Here is a 26,328-nt window from a genome sequence, read left to right on the forward strand (position 1 = left end):
CTGTTGATTTGATTGAGGCAGTTAACCTCCTTAATTGTCAGCACCTCATGAATTAACTGAGCTAGTTAGGCCTTGTCTTCACATACAGTGGTGCAGCTGCGCTGCTGTAGCACGTTAGTGAAGACACTACAACATCGACAGCTTAGTTAATCCATCTCCCTGAGAGCCAGTAGTTATGTCCACAGGAGAACCTTTCCTGTTGACATGGCACTGTCTAGACAAGGTATTGGGTCAGTATAACTACATCGCTCGTGGATGTGGATGTGGATTTTTCACACCCCTGAGCAATGTAGTTATACCAATATAAGTCTAGTGTAAAACTGATCTTAACCTCATCTGCTGTTGCATTAGTTGACTCCAGTGTCCAAATCACGGAGAAAGGGGTCTGAGAAAAATGAGGCTCTCCTTCCTCAGAGGAAGAAACGTACTCATTATTCAAGTTTGCTGAGGGTTTTCAAAGGCTTTCAGAATTAAAACGCTTGAGAAGAAAAAACGCTTTTGAAACCTAGTCTGTTCCAATTGCTCTTTCTAAGCTTTGAATGCAGGACACCAGTACACGAACGTATAGTAACTTGCAAAAACAACAGGAGTACTAGTGGCACCTTAGAGACTAACACATTTATCTGAGCATAAGCTTTCATGAACTCCAGCCCACTTCATCAGATGCATAGACTGGAACATATAGTAAGGAGATATATATACACATACAGAGAACATGAAAAGGTGGGAGTTGCCCTACCAACTCTAAGAGGCTAATTAATTAAGATGAGCAATTATCAGCAAGAGAAAAAAAAAACTTTTGTAGTGATAATCAAGATGGCCCATTTCAGAGAGTTTGACAAGAAGGTGTAAGGATACTTAACATGAGGAAATAGATTCAATGTGCGTAATGGCTCAGCCATTCCCAGTCTCTATTCAAGCCTAAACTTGTGGTATCTAGTATGCATATTAATTCAAGTTCAGCAGTTTCTCATTGGAGTCTGTTTTTGAAGCTTTTCTATTGCAAGATTGCCACCTTTAAGTCTGAGTGACCAGAGAGGTTGAAGTGTTCTCCTACTGGTTTTTGAATGTTATGAATCCTGATGTCAGATTTGTGTCCATTCCTTACTATGCTCAAATAAATTTGTTAGTCTCTAAGGTGCCACAACTACTCCTGTTCTTTTTGCGGATACAGACTTAACATGGCTGCTGCTCTGATACAGTAACTCCTTGCTTAACGTTGTAGTTATGTTCCTGAAAAATGCGACTTTAAGCTAAACTATGTTAAGCAAATCCAATTGCCCCATAAGAATTAATGTGGGAGGAGGGGAGGACTAGGTTCCAGGGAAATTTTTTCACCGGACAAAAGAATGTATTATATATATGTATACACAGTATAAGTTTTAAACAAACAATTTACTATGGTACACAGCAATGATAATTGTGAAGCTTGGTTGAGGTGGTGGAGTCAGAGGGTCAGATATATTGCAGGGAATTCCTTACTGCTAAATGATGAACTAGAACTTGGCTAAACCCTCAGGGGTTAACACATTGTTGTTAATGTAGCCTCATACTCTACAAAGCAGCACGAATGGAGGGAGGGGAGACAGCATGGCAAACAGAGATACATACCCTGTGTGTGAAAGATGCACATTGCCCACTCTAAGTAGAATGCCTTTTTAAGTAGACCTGGAAGTTGAGACAGCAGCTGCTGCTAGCACCCTTGGTTCTGAGCCCTATCATGTGCCCCCCTGCTCTATGGAGATGGGGTAAGCAGGGGAGAGGGGGACACCCTGATATTAGTCCCCCTGCACAGCAAGCAGGAGGCTCCTAGGAGCAGCTCCAAGGCAGAGGGCGGGAGCAGCACATGACAGTGGGGGAGGGACAGTTGAACTGTCAGCAATTGATAGCATGCTAGGTGGCTGCGCACAGGGAACTTAGGGGAATGGGGAGCTGACAGGGGGACTGCCAGTCCACCCTGGTTCCAAGCCCCCACCAGCTAGCTCCAACAGGCTGTTCTTTCTGCAAGCAGTGGACAAAGCAGACAGCTGCCAAACAACTTTATAAGGGAGCATTGTGCAACTGTAAACGAGCATGTCCTCTAATTGATCAGTAATGTAACAACAAAACGTTAACCAGGACATCTTTATTTGAGGAGTTACTGTACTCATTCAACACCAGCACAAACTATAAAAGTTAATAGTTGAGACATCTTGTTTTCTCTCAGAAAACTTAGTTGAACATTCCACTACTGACTAACTTACAGTTTTTCTGTATTTAATTGGAGGGACTATGACTTGTGCAATGCAGGAAAGTTGGCTTGCCATTGAATTACTGCTGGCAAAAACCCACTTCCAGTACAGGCCTTTTATTTAAAAGCAAGTATTGATTCCTCTGTGGTAAATGAAAAGTGGCATATATTGTGATTGATCATCTGTTACATGATACTAAAGCTTGATAACGCAACACTTTCAGAATGCACCCATTTTGCCATCTAATTGCAATTCAATAGAATCAAGTGCTATTACCACCAATTTCAATATTTGGAGTGATTCTTTAGATTAATATTTATTACCTTCTGTCAAACAACATATTCAATATTTACTCTACACTTTCCATATTTTCTTTAACTTGGGCCACTTTGCAATATAAGTGCACTTCTAGGCAATCTTTAAGAGTACTCTGCCTTATTTCTTGTGAGGCATGGCACAAGAATAGTCGCTTAGCTGTTTTTGTATTTGGTAGCTGCAGAGTAGTTTGGGGAAAGAATTTGATCACATGGTCTCCAATCCTACAACTGTATCTACTTGGGCAGAACCCTGTATCTATCTGGAGGCCCACTAAAGCCAATAGGTCTCTGTGCAATGTGAGCACAAGGATCTGCTAATAAGCAGGTTGCACACTTGCAGGTTTGATCTGTTATTTTCTTCCATGTCTTTTGTCAATATTTTTAGAATGTATAGTACTTTTCTTTTTCTGGTAAATCTCTCCTCCTCTTAGTCACCTTGGTGGTTTTGTCCGTCACAAAACTAGTCATATGGAACATATGTCACAACTTTTGATTGTATCACTAGTGGATTGTAGTCAGCTATTCCGTTTAATTTGGAAGACCAGAGGAATTGTGTTTTTATACAAGTTAATAGCTCCTCCTTCAGCAGTTGCTGTTGTACACACAATAAGTTTGTTGTGAACAGAACACCAATCATCTACGCGTTTACTCATGTAGTCACTCAGCAGACATTTTGTGAAAACATTCAGTCTTTCTGTGAATCACTTTGAAATGGTGGCCAGCTACTGCAAATCCTGGTGCAGGAGATTATCCTGGTCAAAGAATTTTAGCTTTCTTGATTTGTGAAAGTTCAATATATTGGAAAGAGATGACATTGGCAAATAGTGCATTGGCTGTTTTCTCGTCAATCTTCTTTTTGAAGATGGTGTTCTCATGGCAAGGATGTTACTATGACCCTGGACTGTAGATGAGCATTTTAAGTATGAAAAGTCTATGCAACATTGGAATTTTTTCTGATAATTAGGAAACCTAATAAAGAAACAAGCACAAAACATCCACTTTGTCAATTTAACATTATGAAATTGGAAGAAAGTAAACTAGCAACATGTAAATAAAAGCAGAATTTTCATTTAAAATATATTTACATTTTTTAAAAATTATTCACGCTACTTAAAGGTACTCGCAAACAGATATGTACGTATAAATACAAAATGCAGTTTCCTTAGCTTGTCACTTTGTGCCTTTTTAGTATTTTTGCAAATAATTTCATCTGGGCTTTGTTCCTCACAGACAAGCTTCCCCTTCTTTCGGTCTTCAATGGAGATAGGAAGGAATCCTGTTAAATTGGCATGGAAATTGGTGCAATGTTACAAACATCAGTATTATAGTTTAGCTAAAACATCAAATAAGAGACCTTAGGCTATGAGGGAGCAATGTTAAGGACCTGGGTGCAATTTCATAGGTCTCCCATTTGCACATACCTAGGTGGTAAATTATTTTGTCTTGCATTTATTTTGGGCCTTGCTGCATGAGAACATATCTTCTCAGAGTTATATCGCAACTTTGCAAGATGAGTATCTTTTTCATATAGCAATGAGAGAAAGAGGTGGCAGCTCTAAGTCAACACCCATGAGAAAGGTCTTTAATCTGTAATACAATAGCTAGAAAACAGAAATCCATACTAACTAGTTTCCCTAAGAAACCACAGTGGTGGGTGGCCACATTCACCCTGGAAACCATAGAATTGGAGACAGTAGACGCTCAAGGCAAATCAAGAAGACTAGTGAGCTACTCTTGTGAACATCTAAATTGTGTAAGATGTCACACGGGGTTGGTGTCTGGATTTTCTTAGAGATGTGAGCTATTGTAAAGCCAAGTGTCCAAATGAACCTACAGGGATTGATCCATTACTACCCCCTGTGAACAGATTCTGCAGGATTCAGTTCATTTTCCCCACATATCCTGGATTTTGCATCATTTACACGACCCAAGTGGAAATCTCTTTATTAGGAATAGGAAATTACCAATTTATTTCACATAAGACACCAAGCAGTTATCAGATAAAATAGTTTTAATTCATTATAAACAGGAATGGATTCAAACCAGTGACCTAAAAGTGAAACACTAAATCTTTTGCCTCTATCAATTGCTAATACGCTGGTTCATCTAGCACTCTGATCTACTTCTGAAGCTTTTCATTTTTGTTGGCTTACTGAGCGTTGTATTAGAATGTTTGCATTTCAGATTGGGCCTTGATAATCTCACTGTAGGTTGCTATTCCAAAGATAATGAGATAGTAGCTTCTTTTTAACTACGGCCAATTTTAAAATCTTAAATCGGGCTGCCATCCCCTAATACGGTGCTGTATTATCCAAGTATTGTCTGACTTCATGGTGTGGCAATCTAGGAAAAAATAAAGACAGTCAGAACTATTAAGCAATCAATGACGCACATCAGAGGCCTGCACTGCTGCCATTTGAAAGAAAATTGCGCCATCTCTAATATTTTGAAAGTCATTGAAATGATTGTACCTCATTATGGTAAAAATTACTTTGTTTGCATTTGTTGCCTTGGAATATTAAGAGCAGTGGGCTTTAGAATTTAGCCAGTAGTTGTAAATGACAATAACCCAGTTCTGTTCTCTCACAGGAACCAACTGGTAATGGAATCTCTCTCCTCCGACCAGCCAAAATAACCTTAAATAGCATTAGGACCTGTCACTTTGAGAAGCTAAAGCATTCAAACATATGGCTGAAACTGTGGCCATTTTTTTTCTAAAATATAGTGACCTAAAGTTAGACTTCTAAATTAGTGGTCTGATTTTGAATCTAACAACGAGTTCCTTTAAAGATGTTGATGCTCAATACCTCTGCAAATCAGGATATTTTAATTGAGGTACTTAAGTTCATGCACCCAGATTCGCACACGTTGCTTCTATGTTTAACTCTATTAAGCCTGGCCATTGCATGTATCTCTGCTCTGTGTTTACTGAAAAGGGTTTGATAAGGACATAGGAGGCTAAATTGTGGATTTCCTGGCTGTTAAGAGTTTACATCAAAAGTGTGCCGTTTTCTTGTGTTAATACTTTCCTCCTCTGCCCTCTGTTTAAACTATTCTAATGAGATTCAGGACTCTTTCAGGACTCATGTTATATCAGTAAGGAATGTTGACATGTTATCAAGGCACCTAAAATTCTGTATCATATGTGTCCATGGTATAATTCATAGCATCAAATGATCAGGAAAAATTCTGAAAATTTGTTAATGAATTTAAAAAAAAAAAAAACTCACCTGGGATCTCCTCACTCATTTTCCTCCCCTAATGCCATCCACCACCTTCAGAGATTCTCCAGTGTGAAGCCCCAGCCGTTTAGATTCAGCTCCCTCAAAAACCCAGCCCTCAGTATTACTCAGAAGGAGTCACTAAAGAGCAATGCAAGAGGAATTTCAGACCCAAATTCTGATTTGCACCTTCTCCCAAAATAGTAGCTGCCATTAGGCCACCAGACTGGCCCTTTATAATCACTTCCTAATGCTTATTACCCTGGCTGCCTTTCCATATTGTAAGAATAGAGAAATTAAACAAAATTAAAATTTGGTTATTATGCATTATCATCTATCGTCTAGAATTTATTTTAATCATACATGTTCCAGAAGTACAAAAGAAATCCAAATACCCTTTTTTACTTTGCACTCCTGTAACTGAAAGGCAGTCAAAATACACCTTTTCAGGTGTGTTGTATGTTGGGGAAAATTCTTTAACAGTATGAGCTCTTGTAAATTGAGTGAGTTCCTCGACCAGAGATATAGGTCACTGTAGATAATGTTTTTATAAGGGAAATGCAGGTGGAATGCAGGTTTATAAGGGAAATGCAGTGCTCTATAAAATTAGAGACTGTACCTGTAGGTATAGTCAGTATTTTGACTCTGATCTGTAACAGATGGATAGTTTGCTTTTAATGAGTCCTTGGCCCTTCTTCAGTTATCTTTTACTGAGAAGTTTGATAAACCAAATTATATAAGATCAAGGCAGTAATCCAAGATATGGCTGGAGGTGGAACTACTGGAGCCAGATGGCTTCTCACTGATTTTTATAAGCAGTTTACATTCTCTTTGGCTGAACCTCTCCTGGGTGTTTTCAGTGAAACTCCTTCTCATAAAATGCCGCCAACTCAAATTTGGTTTTAGAGTGCAAGTGTGTGTGTGTATATATATATGTACATGCATACACACATTTCATTCATTTTCACTTAACTGGTGATTATATGCCAGAAATGTAGTTCTGATTTTCTTCTGAAATATAAATGAATGAAGACCACCTCCAGGTATAGCAACTTGAAAATGGCTAAAACCTATGATATTACATACTCCTTTCCTATCCTTTTCTTTGGGTTAGGAGAAGCCCTTTAGTAAGGTTAGATGACCATATGTTGCATTCTTGCCAATCAATACTTGGTTTCTAGTCATTTTTTAGAAGCTTCATTGAATTGCTTTCACTCTTTCCCTAAAGCAAATATTTAAACCAATTATAAAATGTCCCCATCAATTACTCCTAAGCTGTCACTTGCCATTTGATTTATACTGATTTACACTTCTTTCATTGTAAGTGAGATCTGATCTATGTCATAGCCAACTGGAATAGGCGCATCTGCAATTCCTACTGAATGGGACAACATAGGTCTAATAGCCCAAAAAATGGAAGTTATAATCTCTTCTGTCCTTTAACTAGTCAATTGTATTTGATTTTCCTTACCCAAACAAAGAATAAAACAAAAAGAAAACTATCACTGATATAAAAACGTATCCCAAGAGAGATGTATTAGTAACTAGGTCTTCACCTTCCACTGTTGCACGGGGAGGGAGGGAAGAGAGGGGGAGAAGAGAAGCTTTTCTAGAGAACAGAAGCAGAGCCCTTTTAGATTTGGTGCTTGTGTAAAGCTGATACAGAGGGCAAAAGCCAGGGAGTGTGTTGAAGACTTTGTGTCGTTGAGATGATTATAGCTTTTTGCCTAAAATACACATTGTCTTTCCCCATTTAAAATCACCTTGTCATTTCAGATTAGGTGATGAAGTTTGGAATCTATGTTTTGGAATTTTGTATGCTGCTCCTGTACTGTTCTTTTTTACTTTACTATTTTTTTTATATTTTTTTTTTTAAGTAGACAAAGACTGACAGGAATAATCACTTCATGGCCAACGAAGCTACATAGCAGTGCTTCCTTGCCCCCACTTAAATTTGGTGATCTTGGTTTCATCAGCAAATGTTTTAATGCCAGATTTCTTGACTGAGCTAAAGTAGCTATGTGTCCCATCAGAATTAAGAGCACCTCTCACAAATCTCTCCTTTTGTTTTTCACAACATCTGTTATTTTCATTAGAGATCTTATTCGTCTGAGGTTACCTGCAGGTCAGTAGGAATGTTGATAAGCACCTCTGAATGTGATCCAGGGTCAAATGGGTTTGTCATATTATTAATGACATCATTGGTAAGAGGTATAGTGTGTTCCTCATCCCTCTGCAGTGGAGAGGCAAGGACTTGTTTGTGGACTTCGTCTTCATTACTTCTTCTTAGGCCCCTTCTTTCTCTCATGGCTTTTGTATATTCACTGAGGACATGTCTTGTGAGGGTCCATTTGACAGGGGCTGGCTTCTTTCTTGTGAGTCCTACAATCCTACTGCTGCCTTTGAATCTCTGATGACAGTTATCTCTATTCCCATGTTACTCCAAATTCAGTTGAAAGAACCAAGAGTCTGATGCATAGCAAATTCTCCAGATTCAAAGGCACTGTGTACTACTTCAGGGAGATTTAATATATCAAAGATGTAGATTGGTATCCACCTCGCATAGCTAGGCTTGTTTTCAGTAAAGAAGTATGTAAGCATAGCACTATGTGTATCTAGGTGAAGTTTCTAATAACCCTTTTGCTCTGCGTGGATATTTAGAACTCGTATCTGCATAACCTGGAGAAAATGATCCCAGAACTTGAATGTGGGAGACTGGTCATCCCTCAGGCCTGAAATTCCTCCCGTAGTGGTAGCATATGCTGTTACAGCCTCATCAAACTCTTCAATGACATTTTGTAAGGATTCAATATCTTAAGACTCAAACACCCTTTGAGTGTCAGCCAATATTTACAAGACAAATGCTGGAACTACATGAATATACTCCTTCCTAGTCATACAATTTAACAAATGAATAAAGGTGTCAGAGCACACAGAGCATCAAATGCTAGAGTGAAGCCACATAGAGCATGTGATCTTCAGTACAAGCTGCATACACCTTGGAATCAACAAGAAAGCCTAGCAATCCAGCATCCCCCAAAAATTTCCCAATACGTGTAGTAAAACAGTACAAGGTATGAAAACCAACCACATGGATCGCATTGGTACTAAGTTTATTTGGAAGGTCCCCATTCACTTTCTAAGCATATAGCTGCTGATCCATGGTCTGATCAGCATGCTGCTGTCCTAGAGCTGCTGACACTACCTTGTATTTCAGAATTGTAGTATAGACTGTGGCCATGTCAGTTGATTTGGCATCCACAATGCTATCCATAACATCCACAAAACATTTGAATGACTTAAATTCTTATTTCAGGTTACTAGCGGCTTGGATAGGATAGCATCAGCTAATGTTATGCGCTGCATAGAACAATGGTAGACTTGCCTTCTCCATGCTGTGCATCAAATGAAATTGCAGAACCATAGTGTTTTTCTAATCTTGCCTGTAATTTGCTACTAGAATATATTGCAGTTTCTGTATCTGACAGTAATGGAGATTTGTATCTTTATGGAAGTTTGAACAGTCTTCTTGCTGAACATAAAATCACTGTCCATCTCTTCAATCAGCTGATAAAATGCAATATCATAAGGTAACTGTATTGTTGTAGCATAACTAGATGGTTTTGCTTTAAGATTTGTTTTGCTCACAGAGGAAGAAAGGCATGTTGAGTGATAAACTGCATCCTTGACAATCAAGTCTTCCACAATACTCTGAGCAACGTGTCATCTCTTTGAAGTGCTGCCTCCCTTGGTTGCTTTCTCAAAAGTTTCTATTTTATGAAGTTTCCTGCCTTTCTTGTGTGTTTTTCTCAAGCAAACAATGCAACAGGACCAATTACTGTAGGACATGCTTGCTCTGGTGGCTATAGAAGCAGGTGAACATGATGCTCTCCAATCAGATTCAGATTGTTTTCTTTCCTGGGTTAGGTACCACTTTGACATGTGTCAAATTCAACTTGTTTTATGTCTGAAAGCAACCCCTGTGATAGAGTATTAGTGGCACATCAAGTAAACTAGAAAACTCATCCAGTAGTTGCCAATACAATTAATCTCTCCTTATTTCTGACGCCAGCATCACAGAGTTCTGTACAGCACTGGTGGCTTTTGACAGTTTTACATTCTTTTGATTGTCTTGACAAACAACGACGCTTTCTTCAAAGTTTGTGGAGAGTCCTTCTCTCTTTGATGTAAGCTTTAGGGGATTTGTATTCTTCGTGTCTTAATATACTGTATCTTCCCTGTAGAAGTAAAATTCCAACGTATATTGTTAGCATTACTGTCATTACCACCACCATTTTTCATTTTGTACAAGTATACAGACTTGTGATAAATTAGATCTATATGTTAGTATCACAATTGCCATTTTTGTTTAGTGAGCACTTTGATTGAAGCCCAATGTGAAGCCATTTATTGTCATCTCTCACAGTAATACTGACCTGTGCATAAGTGTCACTGAATTAAAAAGCTAGTTTCTAGAATATTTCAAAAACTAGTACTGTATGCATAGGCAATTGCAAATTAAATACCTCACCATCAGGCACATTATTTCCAGTAGAGACAGGGAAGTGTTAGTACCATTATACAAGGCATTGGTAAGACCTCATCTGGAAGACTGTATGAATTCTGGTCTCCCATGTTTAAGAAAGATGAACTCAACCTGGAACAGGTGCAGGGAAGGGTTATTAGTATAATCAGAGGAATAGAAAACCTACCTTATGAGAGGAGACTCAAAGAGCTTGGGCTGTTTAGCCTAACCAAAAGTAGGCTGAGGGAGGGAATATGATTGCTCTCTATAAATATATCAGAGGGATAAACAGGAGGGAGAGGAGTTATTTAAGTTAAGCACTAATGTGGACACAAGAACAAATGGATATAAACAGTCCATCATCTAATTTCAAACCTAAATTTGTTGAAGGTTTCTAATCATCAGAGGAGTTAAGTTCTGCAACAGCCTTCCAAAGGGAGCAGTGGGGGCAAAAAAACCTAACTGGCTTCAAGGCTGAGCTTGATAAATTTATGGAGGGGATGGTATGATGAGACTGCCTACAATGGCATGTAGCCAGTCTGCAACAGCTAGCAGCAAGTATCTCCACTGGCAGTGATGGGACACTAGATGGGGAGGGCTCTGAATTACTACAGATAATTCTTTCCCAGGTGTCTGACTGATGGATCTTGCCCACGTGCTCAGGGTCTAACTGATCACCATGGTGCTACAGGAAGGAATTTTCCCCTGGGTCACATTGTCAGTGATCCTAGGGGTTTCTCACCTTCCTCTGCAGCATGGGGCCTGGGTCACTTGCAGGTTTAAACTAGTGTAAATGGTGGATTCTCTGTAACTTGAAGTCTTTAAATCATGATTTGAAGACTTCAGTAACTCAGCCGGAGGTTATGGGTCTATAACAGGAGTGGGTGGGTAATGGTCTATGGCCTGCAATGTGCAGGAGGTCAGACTAGTGATCATGATGGTCCCTTCTGGCCTTAAAGTCTGAGTCATTGAGTCTACAAGGCAGACTAGATGCTAAATTGTACAATCAAAAGTTTACAGATGCAGAAGCATTAAATTAGGATTCATGTGCATTTATATCTACCCAGGATGCATTACAAACTGAGGGAAAGCAATCTATTGCTACTGGTACACAACCTTCAGTATAAGATTTATCTAGTCAGCAAATTTCAACTGAAAATATAGAAAACTATTAGTCACATTTGTGATACTTTGACAATTAAGAGTATGCGATGTGAACACATTTCATGTTATATGTTGCAAAATATTGGTATTCACCATTTTTGCCATATAAAAACAACTTCATCATTTCTGGAAAAAAATACCCATGCAAAACTCAGAAAAATCTTCTAATATGTGGTTATTTGGTAGCTTTAACCAATAAACACCACTTCAAGGTGGGTAAGTAAAACCTGTAGTCGTAGTCATGGTTCAGTATTTCTAAAACTGCAGAAAATAACCCTTGCTCATTTTGAGTACCATTGTTTCATCTCATTGAGAGGTGTGCGGCAGCACTTGACAGCTCCGCTTCATGCTTCATCTAAACTTAGGTAAAATAAGCTTTAAAATGATATATGATGTGTGTGTGTCAGGTGGGTATTTTAAACTCCAAAAATACAATTATTATTTTTTGGAGAATGGCCACATGCCTATAATGTTTATCAGAGCTTCATAATTGACAAACCAGTGGCCATAATCCCTTCATCGGAAGGCTTTCAAACACATATGTGGGTGTTGGGTTTGACAGGGCTGTCACTGAGCCAAAGCTCCATCCCACATGGTGGAGGCAGAATCCCAACTACATGCTTTTTTCTTAGTCATACCCTGCCAACACAGCAGAACTTTCAGCAGTCCTGTTGAATTGAGAGCCTTCCTTGGCTTCTAATAGCATGAGTGATTTTAACTTCTGTTGACTGATGAGAATTATACTTGATACTGGTTAATCATTTTTCTGAAACCTTTTCTGAAGTTCTTGCATTCATCTCTCCCAAGAAGTGATGACTGGACAGTTTTCCAAGTATCTGTGTGAGAGTTCTGAAAATTGTGTTCTCTATTCAGCACAATAGACAACACGGTTGAAAAATGTCTTGGATGTAGTCTTTGACAGCACCTAAAACACCCCACTGCTTTCTTAAAGAAAATGGGTCTGTTGTGAAACCATAATTCATTCCCTCTTTATTTTGCGTAAAGGTTTATTAGCTTATGATTTAAGCAAACCATCTGGTCCCGCTGGCACTGCACACTGTCAGGCCCAGTGTTTTTTTCCTTATAATAGGTTTCTGAAGTTAGTTAAATTACATACTTAAGTCCCAGCTTTGGCCTGTGCTTTTTCCATGTCTTAACATCTGCTCTTGGAAAGCTTTCTGGGTTCCAGGTAAGTTTACATGGAGCCAGGACTCTTTCCTTTCCCTCTGACTGTCTCCCATGCCCTCTCATCAGTTCAATTCAGTGAAAAATAATGGCAGAAATATATAGTGCCTATTTAATCACAGTCCTGTTTTAAAAAATCCAGGGGGCAGGACAGGGCGGCAAATAGCAGCAGACCTGAAGGACTAGGAGAGCATTCTCTGAGAGAGATAGAATGACAGATGGTGAGGAAGTTTAGTCTCTTTTCTTCCCTTACAAATTCTTATCTCATTCCTGACTTCTGATTTCAAGTCCTTTTTGATTTGGTGTGAGCTTTCTATTGTTAATGAGAAGTGGAGGTTTATAACATCTTTTGTCTCTTGTGTCCCATGATGCTTTTCACATTAATCATATTGAAAAAGTGTGTCATTCAATGTGATCAAGTTCAGTAATTGAAAATATACCAGGTCACTCTGGAGTTTTGGAAAATAAACACTGTGCTGGATTTGCACAAAGGTAATGCTAAAATTGTTGCTAATAGTGAGTATCTACCATCTGTATTCTCTCAAATTCCAACTCTTATCCTGTCAATAGCATTTGAAATGAATATTGAACATAGATGTCTGTCCCATTGTCCTTTAAATCAGCAACTGAATTCTTCCATTTTAAAGCAGCAAGATTTAAAAAAAAAAACTGGCTCTTTTTAAGGATGCAATATTGCATATTAAAATTTAATTTCTCATGCTTCATGAAGTGAAAAGCAATATATCTGTGCGGTCCTGGCAATATACTACAATGCAGGGATCTGAATTCAGGACTCAAGCTCAGTCCCGTCCTCATGAGACAGCAGGATCTGAAACCTGTGAAAGCAGCATGGACAACTCATCTGAGAGGGGAATGGCATATTTCATTTTCAAATGACCTCTGAGCCCTTTGGGTGTATGTCAATAGACCAAAGAAGGAGCAAGATCTAGTCTTCAGCTAGATGGACAAAGTTAACCCAATGCAAATTTGAGGGTAGATGTAAATGAAGCAAAAGAAAAATAACACGACTTCAGGAGCATCTTAAACAACTTGGAGGAAGGCAAATTGGACTCCATCAGTAAGAAGGTGGGGTTGATTGAGAAAGCCAGTGTAACTTCAATGAAGAAAAATGTCTGTTTAGAAGCGAGGAAGACATGTATAAACCTTGCTATATCCTGAGTTCATACCAAGTTCCTCAAAGTCCAGCACATGCTGTGAATATGCTGTATGCTGTGAATATGCAGTATGCTGAATTGTCAAGTGGCTAAATTATATTAGTCAAGTGCAATTCCCAGCATTAAAGTAAAAAAAAAAAAAATTTTTTTTTGATGATACATGTATATCACTGGCGTAATTCTGAACCTCAAATTTATCTTCAGTATGTCCTGTTACATAAGTAACTATATGAAATCTTAGGGGAAAAAATCAAAAGTAGCATTAATTATGAATAAATAAATAAAATTAGACCTACACATTGCCTTCAGTCAATGCTTCTGTGCCACTTATTCCAGCACTGGCCCTGGGATATGCAAGGACTTGGGTGCAGTAAAATTGATGAGTCAACATGTCACTAATATTGTTCTTTCCTGTTTAAGTTTTAATTAAATGTTCCCAATGAAATGACCTGAATGTGCTGTGATGGGGCAAGGCCAGATGGCTACAGTAAAGTACTGAGGAACAGGTATGTTAGCCCCAAGCTAAACAAATCCCGAGTACCGTGGTAACCAAATGGCAGTTGCTCCAGGTTAATCAAGGCACCTGGGGCCAATTAAGATCTTTCTAGAAGGCAGTGGAGATAGCTGCATTGATTAGAACACCTGCAGCCAATCAAGGCAGGCTAATCAGGGCACCTGGGTTTAAAAGGGAGCTCACTCCAGTCAGGCTGGGAGGAGCCAGAGGAGAGGAAGCGTGTGTGAGGAGCTGGGAGCAAGAGGGGCAAGGAGCTGAGACTGAGAGGGTGTGCTTCCGGAGGATTGAGGAATTATCAGACAATCAAGCATTATCAGACACCAGGAGGAAGGTCCTGTGGTGAGGATAAAGAAGGTGTTTGGAGGAGGCCATGGGGAAGTAGCCCAGGGAGTTGTAGCTGTCATGCAGCTGTTACAGGAGGCACTATAGACAGCTGCAATCCACAGGGCCCTGGGCTGGAACCCGGAGTAGAGGGTGGGCCCGGGTTCCCCCCAAACCTTCCAACTCCTGATCAGACACAGGAGGAGTTGACCCAGACTGTGGGTTCCACCAAAGGGGAAGATCACTGAGGTGAGCAAATCCACCAATAAGCGCAGGACCCGCCAAGGTAAAGGAGGAACTTTGTCACAGTGCATAATTGTGTGTATCTGAGAGAGTTCTGTTATAAATGTATTCATCCCTATTTGGCACAGTTGTATCTTTTCGAAGAAAAAGCTTAACATAAAATCACTGGGGTGACTATAACTTCTCTTTCTGCACAATGAGAGATGGTGACAGTTCAGTGAACTAGTTCATCAGCACATTATAATGTCCAGCTGTTTTTCACCTATCTGAGGCATTAGGAGACCTAGTTTTCTGTTTGCTTTTCATGAGTACAGTAACTTAGCAAAAACATACAATTAAGAAAATTGCCAAATGGAATATTTCAAAAAGATTAGCAAACTGTGATAATGCAGCCTCCAAAGAATTCAATCCTTTCTGGTTGCAGAGTTTAGATCTTACTACTCTGCATGAGGAGCCTTGGCCCAGATATCAGCTGCTGGCATCAGTGTACCGTGTGAATAACCCAGATTCATCATGGATGCTGCAGGCTACATTAAGCCAGCCCTTGGTGTTAGTGTTGCAGACTTGTAATATGACTAGGAATGGATTGGTGGATGCTGAAAACCTTCCCCCCCTAATTACAGAAAGGTTTGTTGCCGCTTCTTGGCAAGTAGCAAACTGACATAAGCCCTTGTGCTTGTTGACATTGGCTATGCACTTGTTTAGTTGAGGTTACTTTTTGTTACTAAAAAGATGGTTTTGTGGTTGGCACACACCCTTTCTCCCCTCCCCCAATTAAAAACAAAATGTTTATCCAGATAGTTCTGATTGTGGAACCATGAAATGGAAATGGCTGACTTGCTATACACCTTGGCTTCCCTGCTTTTCCCTTTTTCTAGACATTATCTTCGGTTTCCTTGCTGATGTTTCTTTCTGCTTTTCACCACTACTTACACACTTTTTATTTGCATTTTTTTAACCACACTACTTTTTCCATTCTGTGGAATTTTTCTCTCCAGTTTCAAGACAGACAAAGCATCTGATCTGTTTTGCACAAAAATAGTACTCCACCTCAGACAGGAAAAGCCTGGTTTGGATGAATAAAACTGGCTATTTTATATATATTAACCAGTTTACAGTGAGTTTCATTTTAACTTTGTGTCACTTAAGGTCTCTTTCATTTTTCTGATCTCTGGGGAAACTCATTTCTTCACATCTGTAAGAACTGCAGTTTTTATTTGGAAATCAGATTTATAATATAATGGTTAAGATCTCTGGTGAAAAGTGAAACCTTTATTTTTGAAAGTAAAATGTTTCTTGAGAATAAATAGTAAGAAAATGGAAATATATTTTGTACTCAAATACGTATGACTAGAGAGAGATGTGCTGTACCCTAGCCAAATGGGCCTACTTACATGTAGGCATACTGAATTTTCTAGAAACCAGGTTGCTGTTCTTCATACAGCACATCTTTCAGTGCTTGCCTAGTCAGTATCCAGTCTGAATCACCCTTGTAAAGAGATGTTGGTAGGAGCTGAGTTTAATGTAATGTTAGGAATTTATTTAAGGTGTGGAGAGGAGGTGTGGTCACAGGTTTAACCCAGAAAATATTTTTACCTATAGGCAATATTAAGATCTGTATTCTTCCAGTTGGAGACACATTTATAAAACTTGTCATTCCTTGCTGAGCCCTCCCTGAGGAGTTGGTTGTGACTGGGGGGTTGATTAGGGCACCCTAAATTGAAGAGTCTGGGTGCAAGAAATCCTCATGCCTCCTGAGATTGTTGCAAAATTATTAAAATAATATCTGGTAATGTTTCTGTGTTAGAATACATTGGCATTTGAATGTTTAGTTGTGTTTTAACACCTGCTAATTAACACAATTGTAAATTCTAGCTAAGGTAGGACCCAAACATTTTTTCTAGTGAAGCCTTGGGTAAAACATGACTTGGAAGGAACATCTATGTAATGTTTACACAAAAGTTTACAATCATGTTAGTTCTGAATTTGAATCATTCCCATACTGTCAAACATCACATAGAGCAAGAACAAGGCTCCACCATCCTTGTCTATCCTGAGCTGATTTTTGCCTATCCTCTATGTTAAGTGCCAGAAATTAGCCCTCTCTAATTACTGTTTGATGGAGAGGTTCTTTCATTTGGCCCCATTTATGTGTTCCTCCAGTTGCACAGTGGCACTCCTGCCAGACTGTCTGGCTTCATTCTTAACACACATCCCACATATTTTGTCTTCTTTTCTGGATAACTTTGCAGATAAGAAGTTACTGAATTCCTTGAAAAATCTTGGTATTTATCATCAATTAATTCCATTTAATACCTGTATTTTCCTGAGATGTTTGCCTCTGAAGGCGTTTAGATGTTTTTCTATATCTTTGGTGGCATTTCCAGCTTTCACATATATACGTTAAGGTGGAAATAACATTTGAATTGAAGGTTTGTACTTGGTCTTTAAATTGTAGATTTAAGTGACCAAATTGTGTGAATCAACATCTGCTAATTAACGTGTTAAAACATCATAAAAAGTCATGTGTAGGCGCAGCTTATGTATGCAGATGCTACTTGCGCCTTCTTGCCCTCCCTTTCTCTTCCTTATGTGCAGTACACTGTACACATATATTTACATGCCTGTTTGCAGACTCTTGGCTCTAATCTCAGTTGTGATGTCCAGTAAATTTCTATTCATCACGTTGTACTGTTTTTTGTCTTTCCTCTTCTCCTCCCCCTTGCCCACCACCCCAAAAATAAACCAAAACAAAAAACTCTTAGGTAGAGGAGTTGATGATGGCCATGGAGAAAGTGAAGCAAGAGCTGGAGTCCATGAAAGCAAAGCTGTCCTCTACCCAGCAGTCTTTAGCTGAGAAGGAGACCCATTTAACCAACCTACGAGCAGAGAGGAGGAAACATTTGGAAGAGGTTCTGGAGATGAAGTGAGTATTTATTTCCATTTCTTATGCCTGCAGCGTATTGCCATCTCCTCACTTCTCCTGTTACCTCTGCTTTTGGTGATCTAAAGACAGTTACTAAATTGCACTTCTTTACAGATAATTAGTTATCTGTGTTCTCACTCAAAGCTTCAAAGGAACCATCTGACTAGGAGCTGTGTACATGACTAGGACTAGATTTTCCACTTGGAATGAAATATATATTTCTTCCTCCCTTGTCATCCACTTTCTTCCTATACATTGGTGATATTATTTGCATTAGTTCCCAAAGGCCCTAAATCAGAATCATGGCCCCATGGGCTCTACTTCAAAGAGCATATGATCTAACTTAAGGCAAGGCACAAGTAAGTGTAGCAATCAATAGAAGGGAAGAAAAGACAAGGATAAAAATAAGTACCAAGGTAACAGTAATCTCCTGAATCAAAGCACAGCTGCTGTATTGCCAGATGAAGATTTTTCAAGATCGTATGACTGATCCATTGGCACTGCTAAAACCTAACTGAAGTTGAGTTTGAACTTGTGTATGTTTTTCACTGCCACCCCTCACACATGGAGTCTTCAGTATGGCCAAGCATTGAAGTGTTGGGGAAAGAGAAATCTAATCCCACATAAGACTTAAATACTTCCTAAATTCTGACCTCCCTTACAGATAAATGGTTATCTTTTGTTTAGGAAGGCATGAATCCATTTAGCACAATGACGGATAGCACTGCCGGCAGTTCATTAAAAACACTTCCAATTGTTTAGCCAGCCCTGAAGAGAAGGAATATTTTTATTGGCAGGACTTGCAGTGGTTTCTCCACTGTGGTTTTTTGAGCCATTATTTATTTAGTTAACTTTTCTGTGTTAACCTCTTTCCTTTTTGAAAAAAGGAAACAAAATGATAGAAAAACAGCTCTTACAAAATGGAAAGAGAGGTGGCTTGAGTCTTGAAGCTCTAACTTAAGAGCCCACACTCTTTTTAATATGGCTTCTGTGGCGTTGCAGGACTCACCCCTGCGGCGCCTCCTGCTGGTCAGCTCAGAAATTAGCTCTTTTCCAGCTTGGGCGCCCTCTGTAAGCTGGTGTCCTGCTTGTCGCTCGCCCCCATGTCCCTCCCTGGACCTGGTGCCCCTTGTCTTTGGGATGCTGCCCCCTAGCAATACCCCTCAATCTCTGGGTCTTCCCACCCAGGGGAACCCCCAACCCTCTAATCTTGCCTTGCCTCAATCATGGGCTACTGCCAGTCACCAACTAGCCTCTGTTCCCTGGGGCAGACTGCAGTATAAGCCATTCATCAAGGAGGGTTTGGACCTGCTGCCTCTGCCTACCCGTGGGCTGCCCTCAGCAACCCCCAGTACCTGTTGGCCTTGCACTAGGCCAGCAGCCTGGGAGGTTTCCAGGCCAGAGCTCCCCAGCTACTCTTGCCTTCTCCCAGCCCTGCTCCACCTTGGGTATCCAGGGACACTCCACAGCAGCCAGGCCCTTCTCCCTCTAAAGGCAGAGAGAGTGTCTGCCAGCTCCTGGCTCAAAGCCTTTTTATAGGGGCCAGCTGTGGTCTGTTTGGGGCATGGTTCCCAGCTGTGCCTACTTCCCCAATCAGCCTGGGAACTGCTTGCCCCAGCCACAGCCCTCTGCTGAGCTGCTCTAAGCCCCTCAGGGCAGGAGCGAGTGACCACCCCACTACAGCTTCATATTCAGCTACCTAATACAATCTGACGTAGTTCTGGCACTGGGACACTGCAAGACTGCAGTTCTTAAAAAACATACTTTTTATTTTTAATAAAACATTTATTGACTTATAAATTTCACTGCCTTGAGAGCTGATGTATTGGGGGATGGGAGGAATAGCTCTTAAGTTGATGTGGGAATCCAAAGTAACTTGAAATACATCTCATATCCAGTCTTCTGGCATCACACTCTCCTGCCAAATTGCTGTGCCAAACCTTCTCATTAAAATATATACAATATTCAGTATATCCTGAAATGTACTTGGAATTGGGTAGCTGTAGTACCTTTAACATACCACTCACTTCTTTTAAATGATGACCTATCTTAACTAGTTAGTTATTGTTGGAAAGTTATTGCATAGAGTGAAAGTGAGTCTCAGGAACCAAATAAACTGATAGATCCATTGTGACCTAAGAAGGGAGGAGAGCAGTAGAGAGAAAATTAATGCTGTCAACACATGGACAGAGACGGAAAAAGCATTATAAATTTGTACACTGAAGTAGTTGAACAGGTTTTAGACTTCTTTAGTCTTCCTTAAAGTTCTGTAAAGCTGACAAAGGCATCTAAACCTCAGTATGTTAGAATGCACCCTTACCATAAGCCTCTTTGTTATGGACAAGTCTCTACTGTTGTCTCCCAATCCATAAAATAGTACCTTACATTTATAAGAAAGAACTGCAGTGTACCCTTTCCTGTTCAACCTTCACAATCCACTGCTTTTGAAGAGAAAGAGAGTGCTGAAAACTGAGACTGGAAAACTTAAAAATACTTCTCAGATAAACTAGAGAGTGTACTGCAGTTTGTAACTCATCTCTTTTGGCTTGAGTGGTTGAAGCAAGGCCACCTTTATTTTTAATTTTTAATTGCCATATTTTCTGAAGGGTTTTCTTGTTTGATATTGTAGTGAATGTGCTACAGAAGTTTTGGAGTGTTTTGTTATATCCCCTCAAGTCAGAGGTTCAACTCAACCATAAAAATGTGCTCAGGACTAGACTGATGCATGAAATGTGAGACCAGGATCAGTTATTTTTAAATAGCTTTTGAAAAGGACTCTTCTGCAGTTTTGAAGCAATGCCAAGAGTATTTTAAATGTAATACTTCAGTATAGAATTTGTATTTCCTCAACTCAGAAGTATCTTTTCTTAAGTAAATAGGAAGTTTTATACTATAATGCCACCTGGTTTTGATATTCCTAAGAACAAGCTATAGTTGTTTGCTGATTGTGCAATAATTCATTAAGGGATCTAAGCATGGATTTGAGTGTGTGCACCTCATACAGATGACTTAAATGCTAACTTCAGGCTATAGCGACAATCTTCAAAGTAGAAAAGATAAGTATGCTAGACAGTATGTTACAGAGATAATAGGCATTTACAAAATCGTTACTCAAAGTAGAATTTTTGTTTATTCAATGGACTATATAGTTTTGAGTGAGTCATTCTATACTAGTGAGGGAATAATATGCTCATTAAAATACACCTCTACCACAATGTGAACTGCTGCAAAGGTGGAAATCCAGTCTCTAGAGAAAATGATTCTCTCATATACCCTTATTCATCTGACTCTGGGATTTACATTTTGTTGTAACTCATTATAGAGGAAGCTGGTAGGGATTCCTATATTTAGGTTGCCTAACATTTTCCAATATAAAACATACTAGTGACCTTTTTGAGAAACTCTGACACCTCCAGTGTTTGCAGCAGGTCTTTAAAAATTGGCAGGAAGAAAACCTTTGGGATAGTGAAATGCCTATTTTTTGTCCCATTCCATTCTGTTTAGTCTTGGGTTATAAATTGTTGAAAATCACCATTTCCCTTCTGTTCTGTGCATTGTCATCAATATTTTGGCAACATGCAAAAATAACTGAACACATACAGTCTAATCTAAGGCTGAGCCCATGTCATGGCCAAAGCAACAGCACTGAGAACCCTGGTAACAGACAGCCATACTGCTGATAGAACAGCATTGGGACGTAGAGGGGGAAAAGAAATCAGACTAGGCTCCCCTGGATTCAGCAAAAGGTCCCAGTAGCCTCTTCTGCCCCATTCTCTGGGGGATTATATTGGGCAGGAGTTTCCCTCCACACACATACATCCCTATTGGCAGGACCGGCGCCAGTGTTTTTGGCGCCCTAGGCACAGGGCCATTTCGCCACCCCGTGCGCTGCTCCCGCTGCTTCGGTGGACCTGCCGCAGGCGTTCCTGCGGAGGTTCCGCTGGTCCCGTGGCTCTGGTGGAGCTGCCGCAGGCGTGCCTGCAGGAGGTCCACCGGAGCCGCGGGACCAGCAGACCGTCTGCAGGAATGCCTGCGACAGGTCCACCAGAGCCGCGGGAGCAGCGGACCCTCCACAGGCACGCCTGCGGCAGGTCAACCGGAGCCACCTGCCACCCCCCCCGGCAAAATGTCGCCCCCCAATAATCCTGGCGCCCTAGGCGATTGCCTAGGTCGCCTAAATGGAAGCGCCGGCCCTGCCTACTGGAGGAAAGAGAGCCACGGCAAGAGTTTCCCTCCTGCTGCCCTCCCAGATTCAGAACATGGCTTCAGCAGCCCATCTCCCACCCCATCCTACAAGATAACAGCTTTCTCCTGTAGGCAGTTAATGTATATAGTCCGGTAACTCAAGTGATGCAGAACTCTGTGATACAAGGCCAAAGTTTCTTAGTTCAAGCCCTGATGATGATGGATAATGGAGCAGTTATTACAGTTGTACGTAATAGAACTTGTTTTTACTTTTTTCTTAAAATAAATAAACCACACAGCTAACAACAACCTATGACAGTATATACAAAATCTCCTCTGAAATAACATCGTTTTGATTATAAAATCAAGCACTTAAAGGTTAGGAAATGCCATTATTTAGGTTGGTCATGCAACCTTAGTTCAACCCCCTTGTGTGTATGCACTATGATATTATCTTTAATTACTCAAATACATACTATTTTTCCACAGGATACCTGCCTCATTCAGTGCATAGAGTGGACAGTAGTCAGAGAATGAGTCAGGCTTGCATAGCAGCAAATTAGGCTATTTTTTCCTACCTCATTTGTTCTACAAGTTGAAGTGTGTACAGAGAATGAGGCAAAAGGCTGCTGGAAGAGATAGGTTGCCAATGCAGGTGAATGCACAAGGGAGGATTCTTTTCTAGCCCCGCCGCAGAATTCCTGTGTGATGCTATGCAAGTCACTTAAACCAAAAATTTTGGCAGATGGACACTAATTGTATGTGCTCATTTTCTAAGTGCCAAATTTGAGACACTTGGGACCTGATTTGCAGAAGTGCTGAGCACTCACAATTGACACAAACATTAGTGGGAACTGTTCTCAGTATTTCTGCCATAAGGCAGTGTTGTCTGGAGGTATGGGCATAGGGTTGGGAGTCAAGAAGGTCCTGAGTTCTAATTCTGGCTCTCTTACTGATTCATTGTGTACCATCAAGCAAGTGTCTTGTCTCAGTTTCCCCATTTGTAAAATTATGATGATAATGATTTCTTATCTCTCAGTGAAAATAAATTCATTAATTTATGAGGCACTCACACACTAGGTGATAAATGCTCTAGAAAAGAAATGAATACTTCTGTATTTACTGCAGAGTTTGGGTTGTATGGAGTAAATAAAGGTAGGTGCCACACAGAGTAATGAGTCCCAAAGAAATATTGAACAGCAACCTCATTACCCAAGCACTGTCCAGCCTGTCCACTGAATGAGGCAGGGGTCCTATGGAAAAATATGATATAGTTCTGTAATTAAAGATTGTATCATAATTAAGGATATGATTTTGTCACGGAGGTCACAGATTCCATGATTTTCCAAGATCACTGTGACTTCTGGGGCATGGCTGAAGTAGCCTTCAGCCTTGGGGCTGCCAGAGCAGTGGCCCTCAGAACAGCTGACTGGCAGCCAGGCCAAGGGCCATGGAGTAGTGGCCTCCAGAACAGCCAGGCAGCAGTCATCCCTAGGGCCACCAGAACAGTGGCCCCCGGAACAGCTGGCCAGCTGCCAGCCCTGGGGCTGCTAGAGTGGGGGTGGAACAGCCAGAGCAGCAGTCCCCAGCCAGTTGGAGCAGCAGCTGGGGTTGGGTCAGCCCCTCTGGGCCTGGAGCAGCGCCGGTCAGCCTATGCCACAGGATCAGTGGCAGGGCTGGAGCAGCTGCAAGCCTTGGCACCACACTGTTTGCTCCTCCCCAGTCCCAGGTTATTTTTAGTAAAAGTCAGAGACAGGTCATGGGCTTCCATGAATTTTTGATTATTCCCACAACCTGTTCCTGACTTTTATTAAAAATACTTGTGACAGAATCTTAACCCTAATCACAATGCATATGCCTAAGGGAGCAGAATTAAGATTGTATAGGAAGCCTAAATTCTAGCATTTCTTAACTTTCAAGTGGTTGACTGCAACTTAAATGTTGTTCTTTGAGTGCTTGCACATGTCCATTCCACTGTAGGTGTGTATGCGCCCTAAGCACAGTCTCTGGAAATTTTTCCCTCAGTGGTACCTATCGAGTCAGCTCTGGCATCCCGCGGTGCTGCATGCTCATAGCACCGGAATAAAGGGCCCAACTGACCCCGCACCACCTCACTTCTTTCTTACCATCTGTAATGGTCACTGGAACTGCTGTCCTTGCGGTGGCAAACTGTTCTCAGTGGCCTTCATTGTTCTTCATTTCTTCATATTGTGTATAGTTGCAGTGTAAATAGTTATTTGTTTAGTTAGGTAAGTTTAGTTGGCACTTCTCCGTCAGTTAGAGGAGTTTTGTCCGTTCCCAGTGCCTTGGTCACCGGGCTTCAAGCCCTGTGCCTTCTGCAACAAGGCTCTGCCTTTGAGCGACCTGCATTCTCATTGCCTAAAGTGCTTGGGGGATGCTCACATAGGGGATCGCTGTTAGATCTACCACAAGTTTAAGAGGACCAGGAGGCAAGGTTAAAGTTCCTATTGATGGAAGCGGCACTCAGACCTTCCTCCGAACCGAGCCAGTCGGACTCAGCACTGATTATCTCAGGGTTGGTGTGGGGCACATCTCTCTCCGTGCAGGAGTCCCAGCACCACTCACCATTCCCAGTGCTAAGAAAGAAGCATAAGAAGCAGATGGCCGAGAGGAGAGGTTCCCCTACTCTAAAGAAGGCCAGGCATGAAGAGCAAAGCGGAATGCTACTTAAGTCAAGCCACTCTCCTGCCTTGGCATCACAGGCAGTCCCATTGACCCTGGTCTGTTTGCAGGCACCATTGAGTCTGGTCCCGGATGAGCCATCAGCACCAGAGGGACAGCTCAGCACCAGCGGTATCATGGTGTCGTCCACTCCAGAGGTGTTTGCCATGGCCAGAGACCTGCTGGCATTCTCGGTACCCCTGTCACCAGCAGTACAAGAGTTGGTGTCCTTGGTGCCAGTGGGCAGGACAGAGCATGTCGCTTCTAGCTGCCATCCAGTTCTGCACCCCGCAGTACTGCCCAGAGGGAAACAGTCCTTTGTGGACCTGGTGCAAGCTTACTCGCCCTGACACTAATAGAAACTGCACCTCCATGATCCCCAAAGGAGGGCTTATCATCTGAGTCGGAGATTGGGTTGTACTCCTCTTGTCCAAGGAGCTGCCTTTGTTATTCCTCCAGTCAGCTCTACCCCTCCCTGGACCCAGGCACAGGAGTACCATCAAGTGCTTGGCTCAGTGGTCACTGACCTATGCCAATCCTTTTGAAATCTGTGGCTCTTTTGGAACCTCTGGGGATTCCCCCTGGGCCAGGACCCCACTCAACACACTGTTAGTCGTTGGCCTCTGAGAAAAAGGCACTTCCATCCCATTGGCATCGACCTTTATGATCCAGATCTGCCGGATCCTGTCCACACAGAAGATCGAGGAGGAGGGCAACCTGCTGGTGCAGGCTGCCTCCTTCCTAGACAAGGTGGTGTGGTAGGAATGTCACTCTCGCAAGACGACTTCGAGGCCCACTACGTGCTGCTAAAGATGTTGGTCTCAAACTTAAGCTTGCAAGGTGAGGTAGTAACAGAATCCTCCCATAGCCTGGTTGACATCCTCGCCGCTACGGGCCTATCGAAAGTGGCCCTACCTCTCAATGAAGCCATTATGGATCATGTGGCAAACCCCCGTCTCCCTTCCCCACCACCTCAAAAAGAGCCAAAAGGTAGTGCTTTGTGCTCGCCCAGGGTTATGAGTTCCTATACTCTCATCCCCACCTGGGGTCCTTGGTAGTCTCTGTGACCAGTGAAAGGGAGAGGTAGGGCCTACAAGGGGTGACAGCTATAGCAAAAGACTCAAAAACCTGGATCTTTTTGGTAGAAAGGTTTATTCTACTGGTGGAATTCAGCTCAGGAACGCCAGCCAGCAGGTGTTGCTGGGCAGATGACTTCAGTGTGTGGGACTCCATGTTGAAGTTCAAAGACTCACTTCCCCAACAGTTCAGGCAGGAGTTCTCGCTGGTGGAGAAGGGGAAGGTAATAGCCAGAGCCTCCTTGTAGGCAGCCCTGATTATGGTGGACTCGACACCCAGGTCCGTGGCCTCCACAGTTGCCACTCATAGGAGCTCATGGCTACAGTCCTCTGGTCTCCCGACAGAGGTCCAGCAATCCCTCCAAGACCTCCTCTTCGAAGGGGCTTCACTCTTTTTGGAAAAGATCCATGTGCTGAAGGTCTTCAGAGCTACCTTTAAGTCCCTGGGACCATATACCCCAGCAACTTTGAGGAAGCTTGACAAGCCTCAGCAACCCTCCCAGTTCTCTGCCCCATCATCCCGTCAGGACTTGCAGAAGAGACAGAGCAGGGGTTTTTTTAAG

General features: G+C 41.5%; 1 protein-coding gene across 13 annotated transcripts in view; it reads left to right on the forward strand.

Moving 5' to 3' along the window:
- The window catches only part of ERC1 (ELKS/RAB6-interacting/CAST family member 1), a 604,755-nt gene that overhangs the window by 380,005 nt on the left and 198,422 nt on the right, over window positions 1-26,328 (forward strand). For all 13 annotated transcript variants that reach the window (XM_050918047.1, XM_050918052.1, XM_050918028.1 and 10 more), the window contains one exon: window positions 17,662-17,822. In XM_050918047.1, coding sequence (XP_050774004.1) covers window positions 17,662-17,822 — 161 coding nt within the window. The remainder of the gene's footprint in view (window positions 1-17,661; window positions 17,823-26,328) is intronic.

The sequence above is a fragment of the Gopherus flavomarginatus genome, chromosome 1 (assembly GCF_025201925.1).
Source record: "Gopherus flavomarginatus isolate rGopFla2 chromosome 1, rGopFla2.mat.asm, whole genome shotgun sequence".
Classification (NCBI taxonomy): domain Eukaryota; kingdom Metazoa; phylum Chordata; order Testudines; family Testudinidae; genus Gopherus; species Gopherus flavomarginatus.